General features: G+C 40.7%; 1 protein-coding gene across 2 annotated transcripts in view; it reads left to right on the top strand.

Annotated features, from left to right (window-relative positions):
• BAZ1A (bromodomain adjacent to zinc finger domain 1A) overlaps nt 1–22,185 on the top strand; it is a 3,222,221-nt gene that overhangs the window by 1,636,926 nt on the left and 1,563,110 nt on the right. For both annotated transcript variants that reach the window (XM_044074116.1, XM_044074115.1), the window contains exon 14: nt 15,535–15,700. In XM_044074116.1, coding sequence (XP_043930051.1) covers nt 15,535–15,700 — 166 coding nt within the window. The remainder of the gene's footprint in view (nt 1–15,534; nt 15,701–22,185) is intronic.

Raw genomic sequence — 22,185 nt, 5'->3', positions numbered from 1 at the left:
AAATGACTGACAGATATGGCAGGTGGGGCCTGCAAACCGTTTCTCCTCCACAGTGTAAACTTTTCAGACTTTTCAAGATTGACATATTGGGGAGCTGAGCTTAGTAGTCTGGCATGTACATTTCAGTTTGTGTCAAGACATTCATTGTAAGGAAATTAAGCTGCTGCTTGAAGAATGACAATTCTGAATTGAAAAACTATTTCTGTACTTCACATTTGTCATTGGTAACATTCAAGATGTCAGGTGATTCTCTGCCAGTTTTATTCCAGATAATGCTGGTTTATGTCTGGAAGTGTATTGGCTGTCATGCAGTGGCGGCTGGTGACTTCAAATCAAAGAGGGGCTGCAGGAGACAGCTGAATGGGTGGGGCCAATGGGAGGGGTGTGGCCAACTAGAAAGGGGCGGGGCTATGCTCAAAACCGCAAAAACTGGAACTTTAATACACTGCCCTGGGTGCCAAACCATCATTGAGAGTCCAATCAAGACAAAATGAAGTGTAGAAGAAAATATTTCAATGCATTGGCTGCATGACAGCTTACTTAATATCTAGATGGAAACAAAAAGGTTGTGAGGCATGAAAAAATAAATTACTTTAATACATTACTGGATTGCCAGTCAAAATCAAGTACAAGACAAACGAGCAGCACTCAACTCAAACCACTTCTCCTTGCACTGCAGTTCTAATTATAATTTATATTCATCTTTATAAAAAGTACCAAGTAACATGCTGAAAGTAGCAATGATACCCCCCACTTGTAAAAATGTTTCTTATCCAAAAAAGACCTGTTGCCTGACAACTATCTACTTGTTTCATTGGGAAAACATGATCAAAGTAAAAAATGAACAGCAAACAAGAAACAAGCTCAAGATAAATTGCTTAAAGGATTACTGCACAGGTTATGGACCAGACATGATAGATTGGCATTCTGTTTAGTTTATGGGTAAAGCCTGCAAAGATGATGGCAAGGCTCCAACAAAGGTAATGAGCTTCTTAAAATACTGTAATCCTGTCCTTTATTTCAAATACTGTCATATGCGTTTATTTATTACAGCATCCAGGTGCAATTAACCATAGGCAAAACTGCTCTACAATTTGTAGCATGCTACAGGCCACCCTCTCAAACTCAGGAACACCACACAGCCTTCCTGAAGACACTGGAGGGTATAAATGTATCTCCAAACACCATTATATTGGGTGACTTCAACTACCCGAATATAGACTGGGAACATTACTCAAGCCCCAACTTTCTAGCCCAAAGGTTCCTGGAGTTCATAAATTCAAATGCCATGGAACAACTAGTCACCGTTCCCACAAGAGGAGAAAATATACTAGATTTCATCATCACAAACATGGGGACAAAATGCTCCACACCGGAAGTATATCCCTCATTGGTGAGATCAGATCACATCACAAACTTATCTCTCTGGAAATCCACATCCCGCCCCCACCCCAAACAAAAAAGACCACAGTGAAGAACTTCTCTAAAGCAAACTTCACACTACTCAAGACTGGTGTGGTATCCTTCAAGGCCCCCGAGCCAGTGGGAACAACAACCCAAGCTGCGGAAGCCCTTACAAATGCCTTCTACGAACACCTCCAGGACTGCATGGATCAGGCAATCCCTAATAAAACCAAGACTCTTTCCACCAAGGGCAAACGTCCAGTCTGGTGGACCCCAGCCATATACAAACTTTACAATAAGTGGAGAAAGCTGTTACATGATAGAGCAAAATCCATAAAAGAGAAGACACCCTTGATCATTATTAGTAAAAAAAATACGAGCACTCATAAAATCATCCAAGGCCAACTTTGAGAGAAAAATTGCAATAGATTCAAAAGACAATCATAAGGCCTTCTTCAGCTATGTTAGAAACCTGGGTGGAAACTCCCAGATATGCGCAGAATTAGTCCAAAATAATACAAAAATCACTGAACCCACAGACATTGCCAACATACTGGCAGACAGGTTCAGTGCAAACTTCACCCCCTCCCCAAAAGGAGAGATAACTATCCCAGCGGAGTGTAGCCTCCCAGACATCTCTAATGCGCAGGTGAAAGCTGCTCTCTCTAAAGCTAAAAACACAGGTGTCCCCGGCTGTGTACTACACGAACTCAACGAGGAACTAAACCCGCATATAAGGCAGCTGATTAATCTTAGCCTTACCACAGGATACGTGCCCAAGGAGTGGCGTACGGCAACTGTGGTCCCACTCCACAAAGGCGGTACCTCTACGGACCCTGGTAATTACCGCCCCATAAGCTTAACAAGCCTGGTCTGCAAAGCTATGGAGAGGATCATAATGGAACTCATAAACAAAGACATAGGGGACTTGCAGACATTGAACCCGACCCAGTTTGGCTTTGTCAAGGGCAGATCATGCCTTTTGAACTTGGTCGACTTCTTCGAAACAGTCACCAAGGCCATTGATGAGGGAAAGGCAGTCCATACAGCCTACCTTGACCTTGCAAAAGCTTTCGACACAATACCCCACTCTGGTATTAGAGAAACTTACCAGCTTAAATGTAAACCCATATGTCACAAGATGGGTTGCAAACTGGCGAAAGGACAGAACCCACAGGGTTAGAGTTGCTGGCGCCATGTCAGACTCCAAGCCGGTCACAAGTGGTGTCCCACAGGGCTCAGTCCTTGGCCCCCTGTTGTTCGGCATCTACTTCTCAGAAGTACAGGCAAACATAGGAGGACTATGGCTGACAAAGTTTGCAGATGACTGCAAACTGGGCGCCATAGTGGAAAGTACATCGGGCACAGATATCCTTCAGGGGGGGTCTCACGGAAACTGATAACTGGTGCCAGAGCCATGGCCTGAAGTTAAATGCCAAAAAATGTATAGTCATACCTTTCGGGAAAAACAAGGTAACCCCAAGCTACCATATAGGTGGCAATCCATTAAGCACAGAAGAGGTTATCAGGGACCTGGGGACCCAGGTTGACAGTGGCCTTTCTTTTGACACTCACATTGCTAAAGTGGTTAGAAAGACCTTCTACATTGCCCACCTGATCATGAAGGGATTCACATCCAGATCAAGTGAGGTCATTGTTCCCCTGTACTCTTCACTTATCAGACCAATGATCGAGTACAATGCCCCATTCGGGATGTATCTCACCCGACACCTGCAGCAATTGGAGAGACCCCAAAAGTTCCTCACCAAAAGGATAAAGGGACTCCAAAATCTGTCATATGCTGCCAGACTGAAGAAACTCCAGCTCTATTCAGTCGCATACCGCCTGCTCAGAGGTGACCTGTGCCTAACATACAAGGCCATGTCCAACCCGGAATTAATGGACATGCTCCATCTCAAAAAATTCAAATCTACCAGATCCACTAGAGCAAGCAACTTAAACCGTAGCACGGATATAAATAGGACATGCTGGAGGGATAGATTTGTCACCCAGAGACTCCCTATGCTGTGGAATAAAATCCCGGTCCATGTGAGGCAGAGCACCTCGCTGGCTCTGTTCAAGAGAAATCTTGACCGGTGGATGGGACAGCGTAGGTTTACCCCGGGAATCATCTCTGTGTCACTGCTGGACAGAGGCACAACAAACTAATGGGCACAGTATTTTTTAACATAAGGGGTGGCGTAAGCCACAAAACTTTGGGCTAGGCTTATAAATGCCTTAGGGCAGATAGCCTAGTATAAACCTATGAACCTAATACCAAAGGCTTATACGTTATCTAGTTATGTAAGTTTTCTCTGCATGACAACAACAAAAAGGCTTTCAATGTTGGTAATTCTTTAACAGTAAGCTTACTTGCATCTTACAATCTCAGACAAGCTTACCTGATGGTCATGAAATCATTGCTACTTAAACATAGAACAACAGGCACTTTCTGAATAATAATAAGCATAATCAACAGTATAAAAATATGACAGAAAACCAGAACATTCTGCAAAATAAAACAAGACAGATGAAAAGCAACTGTAGTACTTGTGACTACCTTGGATGGGGGGAGGGGGGTATTCTGCACACTTATACTGCATAACTGCTCCTTGCCTTGCTTGGACACATCCAGAGTCACTACATGGGGAAGTGGGGTGCAACAAGTATGTCACAACTTAAAATGTGTCTGGCTGATTGCAATGGCCCTGACACATTTGTCATACCTCTCAACCTCAGAGCAAGAAATCTGGACAAAATCAGGCCCAGAATTAAGGACAATATTTAAATATTGTTCTTATAAACTTTCTAATAGAATAGTAGGTCTTGCATTAGTATGAATTTTCTGAAGGGTATGAAATCTGAAACTGAAATGTCTGTCATTATTTTCTTACTTCAGTCTTTAATGATTTGCCACTAATTTGCCAGAAAACTACAATTTTATGGAAAATGGACCATAAATGTGATGCAGAAATATAAAATAGCCACACAATACAGCTGAGAACCTGTCAAAGAAGGGACACTTTTTAATATTAGCACTGTTAGCTTGAGCAGCTGACAAAATAAACAAATCTACATACATTTCTGAAATAAAAGTAATCTATAATTCTGATTATTAGTTATTTATTAATTGTAAACCCTCCATATTTTCTTCCAAAATTGACATTTTGCAGAGGGATTAGAGGGAGAGCAACAGTTTGAGCCAAAATCAGGGACAGTTGAGAGGTTTGGATATGCCCAATTCTATAAAGCAGTTTGCACATACCTCTCAACCTGTTAATGCAGGAAATCTGGACAAGGCCAAATATATTGGGGGAACATGCAAACAGTACTAAAAATTGCTCTTGTATAAACTTAGTTGCTAGAACAGGTCTTGCTTTAGCATGCATTTTTCTGAAGGTTATGACGTCTGAAACTCAATGTCTGTCATTAGTGACTACTCCCAAATGATTTGCCAGAAACCAGAAATTTTATGAGGAACAAACCAAAAAGAAGAAGCAAAAATCTATTCATTCTGTGAAAATCTGGACAGTTGAGAGGTATAGTTCAGCTTGAGCCATGGTTGTCTGAGTTTGCCATCCTTCCCCCTCACAAAATCGTGGAATGGAGCCATCCCCTGCAGCCATTCCAGTGTCCCATTACTTGGCTGTTTCTCCCCATTTACCATAAACACTGCAGTGTGCATACTGCTTTACTTCTACGATGATTTGGATTTTATTTTAAAGTTTTATTTTGTATTTTACAGCACAAACACTAAAACATCTGCTAAGCAAAGCAACACAGTCTCACAATGAAAACAGGCTTGGCATTAAGATTTGTCTGCCCTTGAAACTCACATTCATTGAAACGGCATTGAAACCCACGTACAAAGAAAATGCATCTGGCCAGTGGCAGATAGTTTACTTTTGGGCTGTTGTCAAATCGTAGGCCCCTTGCACATGAAACATACATGTGTTCTTTGACACAGTTTCTTGACATTCCTTGTATAATACAGCACACTTGCTAGAGTGCATTTTAATTTTTTTGAACATTTTTGGAGTAAGTAACTAAACAAAACGCATGAACTAATAATAACAAAACTGCCCAATTCAGAACATTTCCATCATAAAAATCTACTCATACTTCAACAGTCCATTAGTATCAGGAAATATGCACAATCTCTGCACAAGTAAAAGTCATCTAAATAATTCCACATTAAAGAACTCTGTAACTAATGAGGTTGCTGCCAGCAAACAACTCTATATTTAATTGTTTTACAAATAAAGTGCCTGTTGCCCTTGAGGAATAAATAGTCTGTTGCATTAAAAAAATGATAAGCTAGTGATATTGCAATAGGGAAATGGGTACATAGTTAAGTATCGCTGCCAAAGAGGATATTCTCAGGACTGCAGCATCCACCCCCTTTAAAAGTACAACACAGTACAGTATCAGCCATCCATCTAAATAGTGTGGGAGTAGAACCCTTAGTCTTCTGCATCAAAAGCAAGCATTCTACCTGTTGTGCTACTAGCACAAATAAACTTAGAATAAGCAGCACTAAACTTCTCCCTCTCTTACGAACATTTATTGGGGGGGGATAAAGGCCCAAAAACCATGGACACATTTTAAACATTGCTTGTATAATCTTAGAAATGTTGCTAGAATAAAATGTTTTGTGTTACCAGGAAGACTGAAACTTAAATGGCTATTATTATTTACTGAATTCGGTTCTTATTGATTTGCCAGAAAACCACAAATTTTAAGAGGAACAGGCCAAAAGTGTGAGCCAAGCATTCCAGACATTCTTTGGACAGTTGAGAACTACAGACTTGTAGTGGTGGTGTGGGTACAGAATTTAGGTTCTTGCTCCTTGTACCTAAGGTACAGGGTACTCTAGCCACCAGTTATACCTAATTGGGGCATGTTACACTGACGCACACACTTTTCAGCTTAACAGAATTACTGACACACCCTCTTCAGTGCACATAAAACATATAGGGTTACTGCCTGTCCCACCTATCCCACTTTGTGAGGGACAAGTCCCTCTTTGGGCATTCGTGTCCTACAAAAAGATTGAAAAAATAGCAAACGTCCTGAGATTATAGCACAAAAATATTCCTATGTTTTATGTAATAGATGTATAAAACACTTATTCTGTATCTGAAACACCTAAATGTTATAAGAAACAGAATAAGCAACTAAAATGCTACAAGAATAAGCCTTTATTTAGGCAAAAAATGTGAATTTCTGTCTTTTGCACTGGCCTTGGGTATGTTTTGCCCTGCAAAATCTAATGTTTGCACTTTGGGTATTTGAAAAGGTGGCAACCCTAGCAGTTTTCAGCAAGCATGCACAAAGATGCAAGCACGCAAAGGTTTCAGCTTAACACAGAATGACTGCTGTTTCAGCGCACAACTATTTTCCACCGTTTCAGTAAGCAGAGTAAAGTAAAACAGACACACGACATCCCCTTCATTGCACATAGTTTTTGTAAGCAAAGTAAAACTGGTTTCTGTCTGTCATTTCAGTAAGCATTAAGCAAAGTAAAACTGATTTCTACGGTTTCAGTATGCAAGCAAATTAAAACAGCCACACCCCCTTCCCCTTCAATGCCCATAACTTAAGACGCAAGCAAAGGTTTCACAGCTTAACAGAATTACTGCCTGCCAGACTTCCGTTTCAGTACACAACTGCTTTCCTGCTGTTTCAGTATATAAGTAGCAAAGTACAACTGATTTCTTGTGTTTCAGTATGCAAGCAAACTAGTTTTCTACCCTTTCAGTATATATATGCAAGCAAAGTAAAACAGCTAATTTTCTCTCGCACACACCTTCAATGCAAAGTAGCAAACCCTGCAGTTTCTCTCGCAAACACCTCTGCTTCAGTACAAGCAAATGTTTCTCTTCTCAGCAGCTGACTGATGTTTTCGCTAGCACATAAAACACAAGCAATTAAGCAAAGTTTTTATCATCTTATTCTTAACAGAGTTACTGTGGCACTGTCAGTCTGCCATACTGCTGGGTTTCAGCTTAAAACTATAACTGGCGTTTCTTCAAGTATGACTATGCAAGCAAAGTAAGATAGCAAGCCCAGTGTGCATGTTTTAAGCTGAAACCCAGCAGTATGGCAAACTGGCAGTGCCGCAGTAACTCTGTGCGCACATGATCCTCTTTAAAGTGTAGAGAAGTGCTTTTTTTTTTTTATGTAATTACTACTTTTGTTAAAGTTTGCCGCCCCTAAAAAATTGCCGCCCGCTGCGAACCGTCTCTCTCTCGCCCCCCTCTAGCTACGCTACTGCCCCTTGTACCTGCCAGAGCCTTGAAGCCACGATCTGTTCAAATATTAATAATCCAGCCAGCCGTTTCCCAGAAGTCACCCTTGCCTTGTACCTGCCAGAGCCAAGCCACAGCTGATTCCCTGAAGTACAATAATCCATCCAGCCGAAGTCACAGTCCACGAGAGCACGTCCTTCCCAGCCATGATTTGTTCAAAATAATTCACCCAACCAATCCCTGAAGTCAACGGTCCCACGAGCGAGAGCACGTCCATCCCAGTCTGTGGACGTCACAGTCCGATCCCTTTCCAGTCTATGCAGTTTTACAACTGCATAGACTTCCGGGATATCTGGAGTGAAATGCTGAGCAGTCCATTCGGACTGCTGGTGAGACAGTCTGGGATTTTATGCGCATGCTCCAGACTGCTTCACCAGCAGTCTGACATCGGGAAAAACACACGAGTGCGCATGCGCGATGTTCGGGACTCGTGGTTTTTTTTTTTTTTTTTCATTTTTCTTTTCTTTTTTGTTTTAATTTTTATTTTACAGCTGGGAGGGCTGCAGTCCGGCTGTCCAATAGCACGAGCCACCCCTGGTAACCTTTCACAAGAAACATTTGCGTAAGAAGGTCACATTCAGCTTGAAAGTCACAATCCTTAGTGGTCTTCCTGGCTGCTCGGACAAGCTGCCCTTTAATGACTGAGTGTTTTTGACTGAGTGGGTGAAGACTTGAAAAGTGAAGAAACGTGTTAGAATAAGTTTCTTTTCTAAAAATTGTGGCTGTATAACAACCCAAATTGAAATCTCTTTTCAGTAATGCATCTGAATAAGAAATGCTCTCAGCTCCAAAGTTACTAGTAAAAGTTTCTATATATATATATATATATTACATTTTTATATATGCTTGTCGTTTGCAGACTCAACACTGTCATATATATGTGTGTGTGTGTGTGTGTGTGTGTGTGTGTGTATATATATATATATATATATATATATATATATATATATATATATAGATATATATATGTGTGTGTGTGTGTCCGTTTTAGGTAGTTACATCTTTAAGGCTGCTTTTTATTTAGTACACAATAATGTCTAGTTGACTATGCTTAATTGATTTAAGTGATTTGTTAACCACATGGTTTTAATTAATTATAAAAGGACACTTGTTTCTGTAACTTGTCTTATGAAGTCCAGTCATTGCACTGGATGAAAAGCGCTTCATGTTATTGAAGCCTTTCGTTCAAGTTCTCCAGTACCTTCGTTGCTTTTTGCTTGTTATTGATTTAGTTACCGGTTTGGCTTGGAAGGAACTGGATAGCATCAAACCCATTCTTAAAAGACCCAACATGTTTTTGGCCCCCTCCCCCGACTGACAGTCACTGGAGCAAAGGGGCCCTGTTTGATGCTATGGTGGTGTTGGTTGCCACCAAGTAAGAGCTAGAGGAACAGAGCTCTGCTCTCCATCCACCTAACAGGAAATCTAGAGTTTTGGACAGGTTTGGAAAGCAAGTTTTTGGCTTAGCAGTCTTTGTGTTGAGGTTACTAAATTACCTGGCACATTTTACTCTGGCTCAGAGAGATTTTTCCAAGGTGCTTTCAAATACTGTCAGAGTCCATATCTGCTGAGGATTTCAAACGGGCTTCCTCTCAACTGGCCACTATTTGTCCATATCCAATTCTTCTATGAGTTTGATGTCTCACACAGCTGAAGACACCTGGCAAGCAGCCGGTTCAGGAATTGCCATAAGGAGACGTGCCTGAATGCAGCTTAGTGACTTTGTGGAACCTTTTAAGACGTATTTTGTTAATACCCATTTGGCACTTTCTTGTTTGGGCCATCAGTAAAAGAGACACTTCTTTGCAGCAAACAAGGTGGAAAGACTCTGACGTAGGAGTCAAATTTTCTACTCCTCAACAAACCTTTTCTAGGAGTCAGAGAGGCAGCAAGAAGATGTGGTTCCTGAAATCTCAGGGGTCTTTTCCAAGATCCATGTGGTGACAATTCCTTTAGAGGCAGAGGAGGAATTTTCAATGGTAGATATCACTTTGGAGGCAGAGGAGGTGCACAGAATCAGGGCTTAGGCCCTTTCAGTGCTTCTGAAGTGCTGCCTGACTGTCCAACACTGGAGGCAGTTGGGGGTCTTTTATCTTAGTACCCAGATGCTTGTGCAAGTATAGCACAAGTTACATGTGTGCTAAGGAAAATATCCAGTGGTTATTCCATACCATTTTTCTTCTTCCATCTCGCAAAAAGAAGAAACTTCCTGATCCCCAAAGTCAGAGGAAGGCACCAACACAAGAAATCCAAAAACTGCCAGCAAGAAAGTAATCCAAAAGGTCCCTTCAGACCAGACAGGATTCCAAACATATTCACTGTTCTTTTTAGTGCCAAAGAAAATGGGACCTCAGACCCGTTTTGGATCTAAGCAACTTAAATAAGAAAGGAAAGCAAAGTTCTGAATTGTCACGGTCCAGTCCATTCTACTGTTTCTACACAAGGACAATTAGATGTGCTCTGTAGATCTTCAGGATGCATACTATCATATCAAAATGGACAGGTGATCTAGAAGACATCTTCGCTTCCATCTGGGAGCCAGTCATTACCAATTCAGAGCTATACCCTTTGGACTCGCTACAGTCCCTGGGTGTTTATCAAATACCTGGCAGTAGTGGCAGTTCACTTAAGAGTAAAGGGTTTCAGGAGTTTCCATATCTACATAACTGGCTTTTCACCCACCCCCTCCAAGCATCTACTTCTACATGCAGGGACTATTTCTCCAGATTTGCAATTCTTTGGGCATAGCTATAAATCATGCCAAGTTAAAGCTAACCCCAGTCCAGAGCCTGGAGTTGATTGGTGCTCTTCTAGAAACCCCAGAATAGATGGCCTCTTTACCTTCTCATCATGTTTCCTTTGTAAGGAGTCGGATCCATTTTCTCCTTGCTCATTCAGATCCTCCAGCAAGGCAAGTACTACAGGGATTAGGTACCATGGCAACGGCCATTGTACTTCTTCATTTGGCACGCTTCTTTGAGAGTTCTACAGTGGACTTTAACTGTACAGTGGTCTGTTTTATATCAACCCCTATCCTTTCCAGTCAGGTTGCTCCAGTTTGCAAACAACACATCCAGTGGTGGGTGCAATCGGATGATTTATATCTAGGCAGACCCTTGTTCTACTAGCCCCTATGGCTTCTGTGAACAAGGATGCTTCTCAGTTGGAGTAGGGGTCATTTATTGGGAAGAACAGTCCAAGGCACTTGGTCCCCACAAGAGACCAAGTTGCATATAAATGTCCTAGAGATGAGAGCTATCCTATTAGCATTGCAAGCATTTCAAGATGCTCTCTTATTGATGACTATGGAGTTCAGACAGACACGTCAACAAACAAGGAGGAACTCAATCTTATTCACTTTGCAGAGAGTGCAATCAGACCTCTGCACGTACGGCTACTGCACGGGCTCAAAGGCATCAAGGAATTACAAAAATATGGTCGAGCAAGCAAACAGTGGACCAAAATCCATTTATTGAAGGAAGGAGGAAAAAAACATACCGGTTTCGGCCCTTAGGCCTTCCTCAGTGTTTGTAACTGTTACAAAATTTACAAAATATATATATATATATATATATATATATATATATATATATATATATATATATATATATATATATATAGTGGTCCAGCGCCACCTGCAGTCCAAGTCCTGGGGAAAAAAGTGCACCTAATTTAATAATCCATTTATTTTCCAGTTTATTTAATATTGTATGCCAACCAGATTTATTAACTGTATTCCGTTGTATAATATCAATCACAGTAAATCTGAACTTGGCATTTGGGTGTTTAATTGTGTTTGTACAGTGCATTCATAGGTTTACAAGTCCTAATATCACTAAGATGTTCTGAGATCCTAAATTTGACACAGCGTGAAGTTTGTCCTACATAAAATGCTGAACAATTGCATGATGCCAAATTGATATTATACACTCTCTCTCTCTCTATATATATATATATATATATATATATATATATATATATATATATATATATATATATATATATATATATATGTTGTGAATTTTGTAACAGTTACAAACACTGAGGAAGGCCTAAGGGCCGAAACCGGTATGTTTTTTTCCTCCTTCCTTCAATAAACGGATTTTGCTCCACTGTTTGCTGGCTCTACCATGTTTTTGTAATCACTTTGCAGAGAGGCCATAAGAGTATGGGAATGGGTGATCTCATCGGACCGTTTTCTAGTCACGACGCACACAGTGACAAACCAGCATGCTAGTGGATAAATGAAGCAGATCCATTTTGATGCCCTGTGAGTGGTCTCAATCAATCTGTGGTGGAGAAGATCTTTTGGTGTTGGGGCCGACCTTGTGACCTGTTTGCGACCTGTTTGCCACTCCCCTCAACAAGTGCAGCAGGTACTTTGCTCTGATCCCTTCTCAGGGTGAGTCACCAAGAGATACTCTTGTTCAGGCTTAGCAGTCTGGTCTTCTTTATGTGTACCCTCCTCTTTCCCCGAATCCCAGGTTTTTACAGAAAGCAAGCAGGCTGAAGAGCTCAGTAATCCTCATTGCCCTCTTCTGGCCCTTGCAAGTATGGTTCCCCTTCCTACAGTCTCATCTTCATTATCCTACGTGGGTACTGCAGCCAACTCTGGATCTCCTGTCACACCCATCAGGGATTCTGCATCCCAACATTTGAGCCCTAAGACTAACCGCATGGTTTCTCCACTTCCAATAATCGTTAGACATCCCAAGCTTTTTTCCCTCTGTTCATGATACTATTTTGGCTTCTCAAAAAGAATCGACCAAAAAAGTAGGCAAAAGCAAATGGAAAAGTTTCTCCCTTTAGGCTTTGAATAAAGATATTGATCCCTTTTCTGCCCCAGTCTGTATGATTCTCCAATTCTTAACAGCCAGTTTTGAGGAACGAGCTAGTTTCTCTACAATTAAACTGCAACTGGCAGCGATTTCTAATTTTCATATGGGGAAAAGACATTTCTCTGGCTTCATCCAAACTCTGTAAAGCTTTCATGAAAGGATTTTTTTCTAAGGCCTTCAATAAAATATTCTTCACCTTGGGATTAACAGTTCTACTACAAGACCTAACACAGAAGCCTTTTGAGCCTTCAGCTAAATCGGATCTGAAGTTTCTGTCATGGAAAATAGTTTACTTGGTAGCCATCACATCTGCAAAGAGAATGTTTGAACTCGACTCTCTCCAAAATCTCATTACATCATTTTTCGTAAGAATAGGTTTCCGTACGGACTAACCCTTCCTTTTTGTCTAAAGTTACCTCTAAGAATGACATTAACCAATTCATCCATTCACCATTTTTCTTTCCAAATTTTTCTAGTAAAGGAGAGGGTACTTGCCTATTATCGCAACCACATGTTCACGGTTGCGAAAAAGCACATACCTGCGGATAACCTATTGTCTGAACCATTTCTAACTGCTAATCATAGTCCTTACTACTGGCCATAAAGTGTAGATTACTTTAAGGAACATGAACAATTTAAGAAATATATTCCTGCTTTGCGTGCATTACAGATGCACGCATGAGTTGTCATGACTGGTGTCATACTGTCTATACAAAGAACTGTTAACATTTACTCACCCACATGTAATGGTCTGCCAGGCAGGTCAAAAACCTTGGTATTACCTATTTTAACACTTCCCATAAAATCATCTGGCTTTTTTTTCACATGTTATGTTGTATGACATGAACCTTTGTCCCACTGTGTAGTGGCACTTAGACTTGCCTGGTTTGCATTTCTTTTTGCGTACGTTTGCAACTAGCAGTGAAACCGGAGAAATGGTCACAAATGTGGATAATTACAACTTTGACATGGCTGTGAAGGTTTAACATGTAAGGATATGTAAAAGTCATTACACTTATTAGCAATGCTTTTTGTTACTGAAAGAAAAAAGGGAGAGTACAATACTTTGTCAAACAACTTCAATCGGCGATGTTTCAGAAAATCTCACACTATCTGTATTTTGCTTTTGGTCACTAAAAATGACAGCAACTGCTACCTGCCATTAAACTGATGCTAACCTACTAGTCCGAATCGTTTACATTAGCAGAAAGCAGGATGCCAGATTTGAAGCGTCTAAGACGCGCAAAAAAGTAAAACAGGAAGAGGATTTCTTAAACTTTTCTCGTTTCTAAAAATAATGTACATTTTTTTCCCAGTACTAACAGCTTAGAATAACTGTTTCAAGTGTTTCCTGTACTCCTGTCTGTGCAGGTCTGCATTTTTTGTCAATTGTTTTTATCTTCACAGGACCAGACAATTCAGAAAATCAGACCGTTTCCTTTTTTCCAAAAATAATAGGTTATCCTGTATCCAAAGTCAGTCTAGAAAAATGGATAACTGACTGTATTCCCAGAAAGGCATGACGTTATCTAAACCTCCCAAGGTTCATTCAAACAGATCCATGGCCACATCTGCTTTTTGATCATGAATGTTTGACGACATTTGTGTTTGCAGCTACATGGTCCAGGGCTCATACTTTCGTTACTTGTTACAAATTGGATATTATTTTTAGAAACAGAGCCATCATTGGTTTGGTGGTACTCCAGAATATCCTTCCCATGACAACCACCCAAGATCAATGTCGCTAGGTACTCTGCTCCATATGTTGAGGAAGAATGAAAATGACATCAGATTTTAAACTTGTGTACTTAACATAACGATACATCTGTGTTGTCCATTTTCATTCTTCCTCATCTTTCCTCCCATCCATTCCCAATCCAAGTTCCTGGAGAAACCTGTTGGACTGTTAGAACCTGCAGTTCCAAGTTTGAGCCCTTTCTATCAAACTATTCCTGTCTCTGTTTTACTATGGGGATAGGGCAGCAAAATGTATCTGAGGCTTTGTGGATGCAGTGGAGCATTATGGGTAAAGGGAGGAGCTGGATCCTAAGTTTGGAATAAACAGTCGAGTCGGCTCCAAGGATCGGATCTGATCTGAACCCATACATTGAGGAAGAACGAAAATGGACAGCATAGATGCCTAGCTATGGGTAACTACATAACTTTGAAGTTGCTTTCTCCTGAAAGGTTCAGCTTTTAAAAGATGTATTTGTGTACTTAATGGCCATTGTCTGTATCTGCCGTCTAACCATCTGTGCTTCCTGGACCTTAGAGGAAGGGTGGAGTTACTTTTCTGTTGTACTGAAAACTGACCGACTGACTCTACATATTTCCCTATCATCCTGGGCTATTCTAATTTGGAACAGCTCTAGAACTGCTTTTGAATTGCCACTTTTTGGTTAGAAGTGTTGCTTATACAACCAGATGTAAGAGATGTACTCTAAAATCTAATGTCTTAGATGCTTAATGTAAGTATGTTTTTCTGATAACTTTAGAAATGGTAAGTTGAGTATATTGGGTTTTATTAATGTTTGATTTGAGACTTTATGTCCATCAGATTCGTCCAGCAACCTGCTGCATACCCTGCAGTTCAGTAGGAATAAGAATAAAGGACGGAGTCGTTGTATATGGATATCCAGCAAGGATGTACAATTTGTACACCGTATGAAACACATTGGTACACTTTTGCAGATAGTAATAAAAGTCAGCAAGTTAAAGCCTTGACTTGCATAAAACTTAACTACTGTTTGTAGTAGTGAAACCGATAGCTATGTTTTAATTTGGTTGGATGTTCACAATTCCATCTAAACATATTTATTCCTTACTTGGATCCTTTCTGCTCATAATGATTCGTGCAGCTTCTTCCCAGTAGAACTAAAAAATGTATTTAATTTGCAGTAATTAGTACACACAGTAGGGTGTTTGTTTACCTAAGATAGTTTAGTAGCCTTTTAACACAGTAACATAACCATCTTTTTCAGGAGAAAAGCTCAAGATCCTTCATGCCTTTTGTGGAAAGCTGCTAACTCTTGTTCCCACTCGTGATTTCATTGAAGATAACAATGATATCCTAAAACAAGCAAAGCAAGAATTCAGAGAACTAAAAGCTGAACAGAATCGTAAGGAAAAGGAAGAAGCAGCAGCCAGGTATTGACATTATACACAAAGATGGATGATAGGAGCTGCATTTAAAATGTAAGATTGTTTACTGCATATAAGCTTTTCAGGCAAACCTTTATTGCACAAAATAAAAAAATCCATTTATAAATTTTCATAGTTTGGTAGGGTGCATACTCATATATGGTAATTATCCAAGTGCTGCTGTTCATTAATACTGACAGTTGGTGCTTAAGGAGAAGCTATGTGGTTAGTTATTACCTGAATAAAGTACAATGGATGATAATCCCTTTTGGGATTAGCTTCCTACAGGCTGTAAGTGTCAGGTGTATAAGTTTTGATTTTGGGCAGTTGTGTTTTGTTAGAGTTTCTGTAATCTAGGCTGGCCTTTGACAGGTGGCAAGGGAGTTCCATAGATTTGGACTAGACAGATAATATATGGACAAACTTGATAGGTAGGGTTTGGATGTATGTTAAAAGTAGGCTAAGTGGTTGTTCATAGACAGGTATTTTTGGTATGCCTTTGTTTTTGTAGTGATTGGGCAATGATTTAGACTGTGTTGCAGTTATGAATTGGGCTTTGGCGAATTGGCAGTGTGTTTAGACACTGGTCCTCTAAAGCAGGAGATGAACGCATGATTAATAAATGAGCATGTTTGCACTTTCATTTTCTTTGAGGAATTAGCAAAGATCAGTAGTGAGAAATTTAAAACTGGAATTAAACTCCTTTGTTCAAGTAATTGTATTTAATTTCTCTTTCTTAATTTTCTTGATCTGACTTTCAAAGCCCTCTGCAGTGGCAAACTTTGAGACTTCTATACTCCTTTCAGATCTTTCCAGATTCACATAAGTATCATCTTCTTTAACTTCTTGAGGGGGATTCATATTTCCCACTTCCTTGCAAATATTGATGCCATCCATTGGCCCAGGAAGGGTGTATTATCTGCTGCACTCCCCAGTTCTGCACTGATTTAGAAGAGTTTGAATCTTGATCCTAAATTCTGTTTTTGGAAACTTCCTGTAGTCAGTGACTGACTCATAAAATAGTAAGCATTTAGTATGGTTATTAGATAACAAGCCAAGTTTCACATGGATACTTTTTGTGCTGCATGACAGGCAAGGACAATGTGAAAAAAAACACTCACTGTATCCGAAGTTATCAGTCGTCATCCTGTCATCACCTGTAGGTTCGATTCCAGTCCTTCTGAACCAACTCTGCCATTTCTGTAGCTCTTGGACTCCAGAAACTCTCGAACACATCACTGGCCTATAATGTATAGAGTAGATTACCTCATTTGTTTCTGTCAGCTTTAGACATGGTTTCTCCACATCACTCTCAAGCTTGCCCGGTTAAGTGTGATAATTTACACTCTCTCTCTTCGTCCCTAACTACTGTAAGGTAATTCTCTAATACTATTGCTGGTATCACTTACCCTTTCCTCTTACTGCTCAGTAAATATTCCGTTACTGATGTTGCTAATTTCTTATATAAAAAAAAAATAAGTCTACATTTTTCTCTACCTTTTCCAATTTCTTGCTCCTCTTAGTGTGTTTCCTGCGTGTGTGTATGCGTCATTGCAGTTTACCAAGGATGGCTGATAGAGAAAAGTCAGACCGGGTTCAAAAAATGCACTACATGCGGTAATAAAATTCAGTTTTCTGACCAGCATTCTCTCTCTATTCTCTCAATCCTCTTCATTTGCTATAGGACTGTTCTGTTTGCCACACTTTTAGTCACTGAGCATTGGTAGATGGACAAAATAAGCTTATACTTAAAAATCTTCTTCCCTCCTCCATTGGGGAGGCTGTATCTGGCTCTCAGGACATGCCAAAGCATAAATCTGAATGGACATCCTCCTCCTCCTCCTCTTCTAGAGCCTTGCAGGTGAAGAAATGAGAAGCAATCTTCCTCTGTTCCAAGTGCTTCCTCGGTGCCGAGCTCTAAAAAGAAAAGGACATCAGAGCCGACTCCTTCCTCAGCTCTAGAACAACCTGCTGTACCAATCATTTCCTTGCCAAGGACACAATATTCCCCTTTACTGGATCCTTTTGCAGACAGACCACAGTCCCCCTTTACAGAGAAACCAGTGTCTCCCTCGGTGGTCTCAGTCCGTTCTTCCTGGAATCTCGCGGAAGTTGACATGGAGAGGTTGGGTTCTTTGAGCCCAAGTTGTCAGCCAATCTGTTGGCTCCTACCCTTTTGGGTCGGGCACGGACACCTTCCACTTCCCCTGGTAACTTTCCTCCTCTAACCTCCACAGGGACCTTAGAGCCTTCGGTTCCAAGGTTACCAGAACCAGCCATGTATGATCAGAGCAGACAATTGCTCTGAGCACTCTGGCTGTGTCGGAACCAGAATCCTCTCATGGCTGCACCCTGGCAGTCAGTTCCAAGTCGTTCGACACTCTTCCTTGGTTTTCAGGGTGGACTTGGTGAGCCACAGCGGTCAGGCTTGGGTCCAACCTCTGTTTCGATAGGGACTTTATCGGGGGGGGGGCTTCAGAGCAGAGGCCTTTCTTTTTGGCTCCAGAACACACTTTCTCTTCTGGTGAGTCAGCCTTTGAGGCCATGAAGAGGGCATTGGCTACTTCCAGTATCATGTTGGTTCCTTCCTCCTTGGAGTCTGTCTCTTGATGCCTTAGTCTGGAGCATCAACCAAGTCCTTCACAGGGGCAGCAGGTACTGCAGCCTCAGTCTACCCAGCGAGGTAGCCCTTGTTCTGAAACCTCCTCAGATGTTCTCCTTGAGGAGGTCCCTAGAAAGAAATCGTGCAAGAGAAAGCACCTGGACTCTTCAGAAGAGTTTGTCATAGAAGACGCGGATTTTGATGAAGGTGAAGGGACTCCCCGACCACCTGCTGACGATGTTTCATTTGGAAACATCTTGGAAATACTTAACCAGAGAGGTGGTTGGAAGTTTCTCAACCCATTGACTGAGGAATCTGTGTACCTGCAGGTTTTCGGTACCCGCCCATCTACTTTCTGGGTGTCTCCACCTGCAGACAAGCTCATCAAATTGATTTCTCAATGGGTGTAGAAGGCCCCCTGATGCTACTAAGCTCAGTCCTCAAGAGATCAGATACAATTATTACAGCCTAAGAAGTCAAGCCTTTTTGGACTAAGGGAGTTCCTGTAGATGCCATGGTGGTTGCACTGGCCACTAAGAAAGAACTAGAGGAAGTAAGTTCTTTTATCCATCCCCCCAACAAGGAGTCACAGGCGATGGATATATTTGGGGTGCAAGTTCAAACTTCATCAACCTTTGCCTTATGGTCTTTGAACTACCTGGCACATTTTACAAGATTTCAGAGAGATCTGATCAAGGAGCTGTATGATACTCTCAAGAACTGTTTCTGAAGAGGTATGGGATTCCATCACCTCTCAATTAGCTACCCTGACATCCATTTCCACTTCGTCCATGTGGTTAATTTCTCATGTTGCCGAAGGAATGCGAAGAGCAACGGGTTCAGGAATTTCTATAAGAAAGCATGCCTGGATGTGGTTGTGCAATTTTGCGGAGCCCTTCAATTCTTCGTTTATCAGTGCACCTTTTGAAGGCTCTTTCCTGCCGTTGAAGTACGTTTTTCCCCTCCTCAGAGGCCCTTTTCTAGGAGCCGATGAGGAATGGGCAGAATGTGGTTCAGGAAGTCTCAAGGGTTTTTCCATACTATGCCTGGTGAAAGTTTCCCAGAGGCATTGAGGAGAACAATAATGGAAGACTTCATCCTCGTGGCAGAGGTGGCCCGCAACATCAGAGTTCCCGAGATTCCTCCTTTGGGAAACTGTAGAACAGTGCGTGTGCTGTATCTCTAAGAAGCGTTTCAAGGACTGAACATGCATATAAATAGCAAGCAAGTGCTAGCTTAAGTGCCATTTTGAGAGTGCAGCCAGAGAGTGCGCATGTGTGAATGTAATAGCTAGTTTGTATTTAATTTTATCCAAATTAAAGTCGTTAAGCCTCAATCCTGATGTGTTTGTACCTAATAACAGAACCCACAAAGTCTCTTCTACTACATCTTGACTAGACGGGCGGCATGGTGTCAGAACTGGGATTCCGGAGACTGCTTTCCAGAGCTATGAGGTGCAGAGTTAACAGTGATGGTAAACTAAGAGAAACTTGCACAAAAAAGGGCCAGAAAAGAACCGAAGGTAATGAAAACTTCCATTAACTGCTTATTTTATAAAAAGAGATAAAACTGAGCATTACAAGGACACAAACGGCATTATTAAACAACCGAGAAGCACAAAAGGTTTAAATTAAATGTTTACAATTAAGATATTTGATCAAACGATTATCAGAAAAGCACAAACGGGTTTGGAATTACCTTGGAATTGCAAAACAAACATGTTTAAAACAAAGCGGGCATGTTTAGAGTAAAAAAGAGCACAAGAAAAGTACAATGGACATGAAAAGAGATTAAACGAACAAAACAAATATAATAAGGGAGAAAAGGGCACATTAAGCATAAATAAAGCAAGGCGATAGCATTTTTTTTGGCAAAGTACTGTGTTTTGGCATAACTACTACTTCGTGTTGTATTCAGGGCATAACTAGAATTATTCAGAGCATCTCTAAGTGTGTTAAAGTGCTTACAGTGTGTGCTTATTACTGTGCATGTATTCCGAAGAATTTATTTGTGTGCAAAGTGCAACTATTTCTTGAAGTACAGTCAGAGTACGGCCATTTCAAAAAGTTTCTTTTGCTGGGTATGTCTCTTTGCAAAGTGCCGCCATTAGAGTGTTTCTTGCACTGTAAAGAATTATCTAGCAAAGTACTGCCATTTTGGGAAAGTTTGTGTTCCATGTACTGTTTATTCACAAAGTGCATTTACTTTGAAATGTTTCTTAATCTGAGCTTCTTCTACCCAGTTCATTTGCATAGTGCAGTTATTTTGAAATGTTTCTTAAAATGATGATAAATTGCTTTTGCAGTGCAGTGATATCAAGAGTATTACAGTGCCCGAGAGTCTTATTTCACAAAGTTCAGTTATTCAGAGGCTTGTTGTGTAATTGGACAAAGCTACGGATACTGGCATAAATTTTTGGTATATGTGTGTGTGTGTGTGTGTGTGTGTGTGTGTGTGTGCATATTTGCAAAACCCTTCACGGATGTGTTAATAATGGCAGATGGATTTGAAAGCCCTCACCACTTGTATTTGATCAGAATGTGCAGAGAATTGGAGAATATTTGAGCAAGAGTATGATATTTTTATACAAGCAGCTTATTCTGACAAAGATGCACGCATCAGGGAATTCATTTTGCTAAACCTAGCTGGGTCAGAGGCAATTGGAAGAGGAGCGTTCATCTGTGTATGTACCAGCAGTATATGAGGGAGAAGGTGAAAATTGCCATATTGTTGTAGAGGCTGAATCAAGGGAAGACCCCGAGTATTTGAAACGCAAATTCAGAAAATGTGTAACCCCCAGAGAAATATTACATTAGAGAGGCATTTGTTTTACACAAGAGATCAGAAACCAGGGGAAACTTTGCAGCTTATATTACTGACCTGAGGAACAAAGCCAAAATGTATCGGTTTGGTGACTTAAAAGATGAGTTAGTAAAGGACTGGCTTGTATGTGGTGTTAATAGTGCTGCTGTGAGAAAGATTTTGCTTCGTGACAGTGATTTAACACTGAGTAAAGCTATTAAGATTTGTCAAATCCATGAAATTACAGAAAGGCACGCAAGTGTGCTTGCAAGTGATGAGCATGGTTTCAGCAGGCTCCAGAGCAACTGTAGGACAGCGTGCAATGTGTGGCAAGCAAAAGCAGGCCTAAGCACATGGCAGCTACAGCTCCTGTGTGTTCTGGAAAACCATGTAGTTTTCCAGCGAGTTCTAAGAAAGGAGCATGCTCAGTGCAGTACAAGTGTAAACCAGCAAAACCCAAATCCAGCATTATTTTAACTGTTTCAGTTGTGGTGCCATTCATGACTGTAGAAGAGAGAAGTGTTTAGCATTTGGGCAGCAATGCCAAAAGTGTAAAAAAAAAAAAAAAAAATGGAACCATTTTCAAAAGTTTTGCAAAACAAGTAAATCTCACACAGTTGTAAAGAAGGGGCATTCAAAAAGGCAAGTTGATCATACAGGGCTGCAATTCAATTCTACTTTTTATGTACATGGTGTATCAGTAATTGGTGAAAAGGTTGATGCAGTGAATTTGTTGACAAAGAATGAAGTGCTTTGTACTGTCCAGATCAGTGGTAAATTCACCTAGCTCCATTACAGTGTAATGTTGTCAGTAGACACATTTGGTAAGGTGAGAACTAATGAACAACCCAATGTAGCTAGTAGTGTGAAACTTGTTTTTTATGGAGGTGAAGAAATTCAAACCGGAAGCTCAATAGTACTTTGATGTTATGTGGCTAGTAACTGTTACAGCTTGTTGTTCCATGTAGTTTGAAGACCTGTGCATTCATTATTGGGTCTGAGACAGTTTGAGAATGAATCTGCTTTCTTTTACCAAAGTAGTTCATCATATAAGCACATATCCTAGTTCCAATTTTTCTGAAGCCAT

This window comes from Protopterus annectens, chromosome 6.part0 (genome assembly GCF_019279795.1).
Source record: "Protopterus annectens isolate FY-2018-M chromosome 6.part0, PAN1.0, whole genome shotgun sequence".
Taxonomy (NCBI): domain Eukaryota; kingdom Metazoa; phylum Chordata; order Ceratodontiformes; family Protopteridae; genus Protopterus; species Protopterus annectens.
This window is presented reverse-complemented; position numbering and strand designations above follow the sequence as displayed.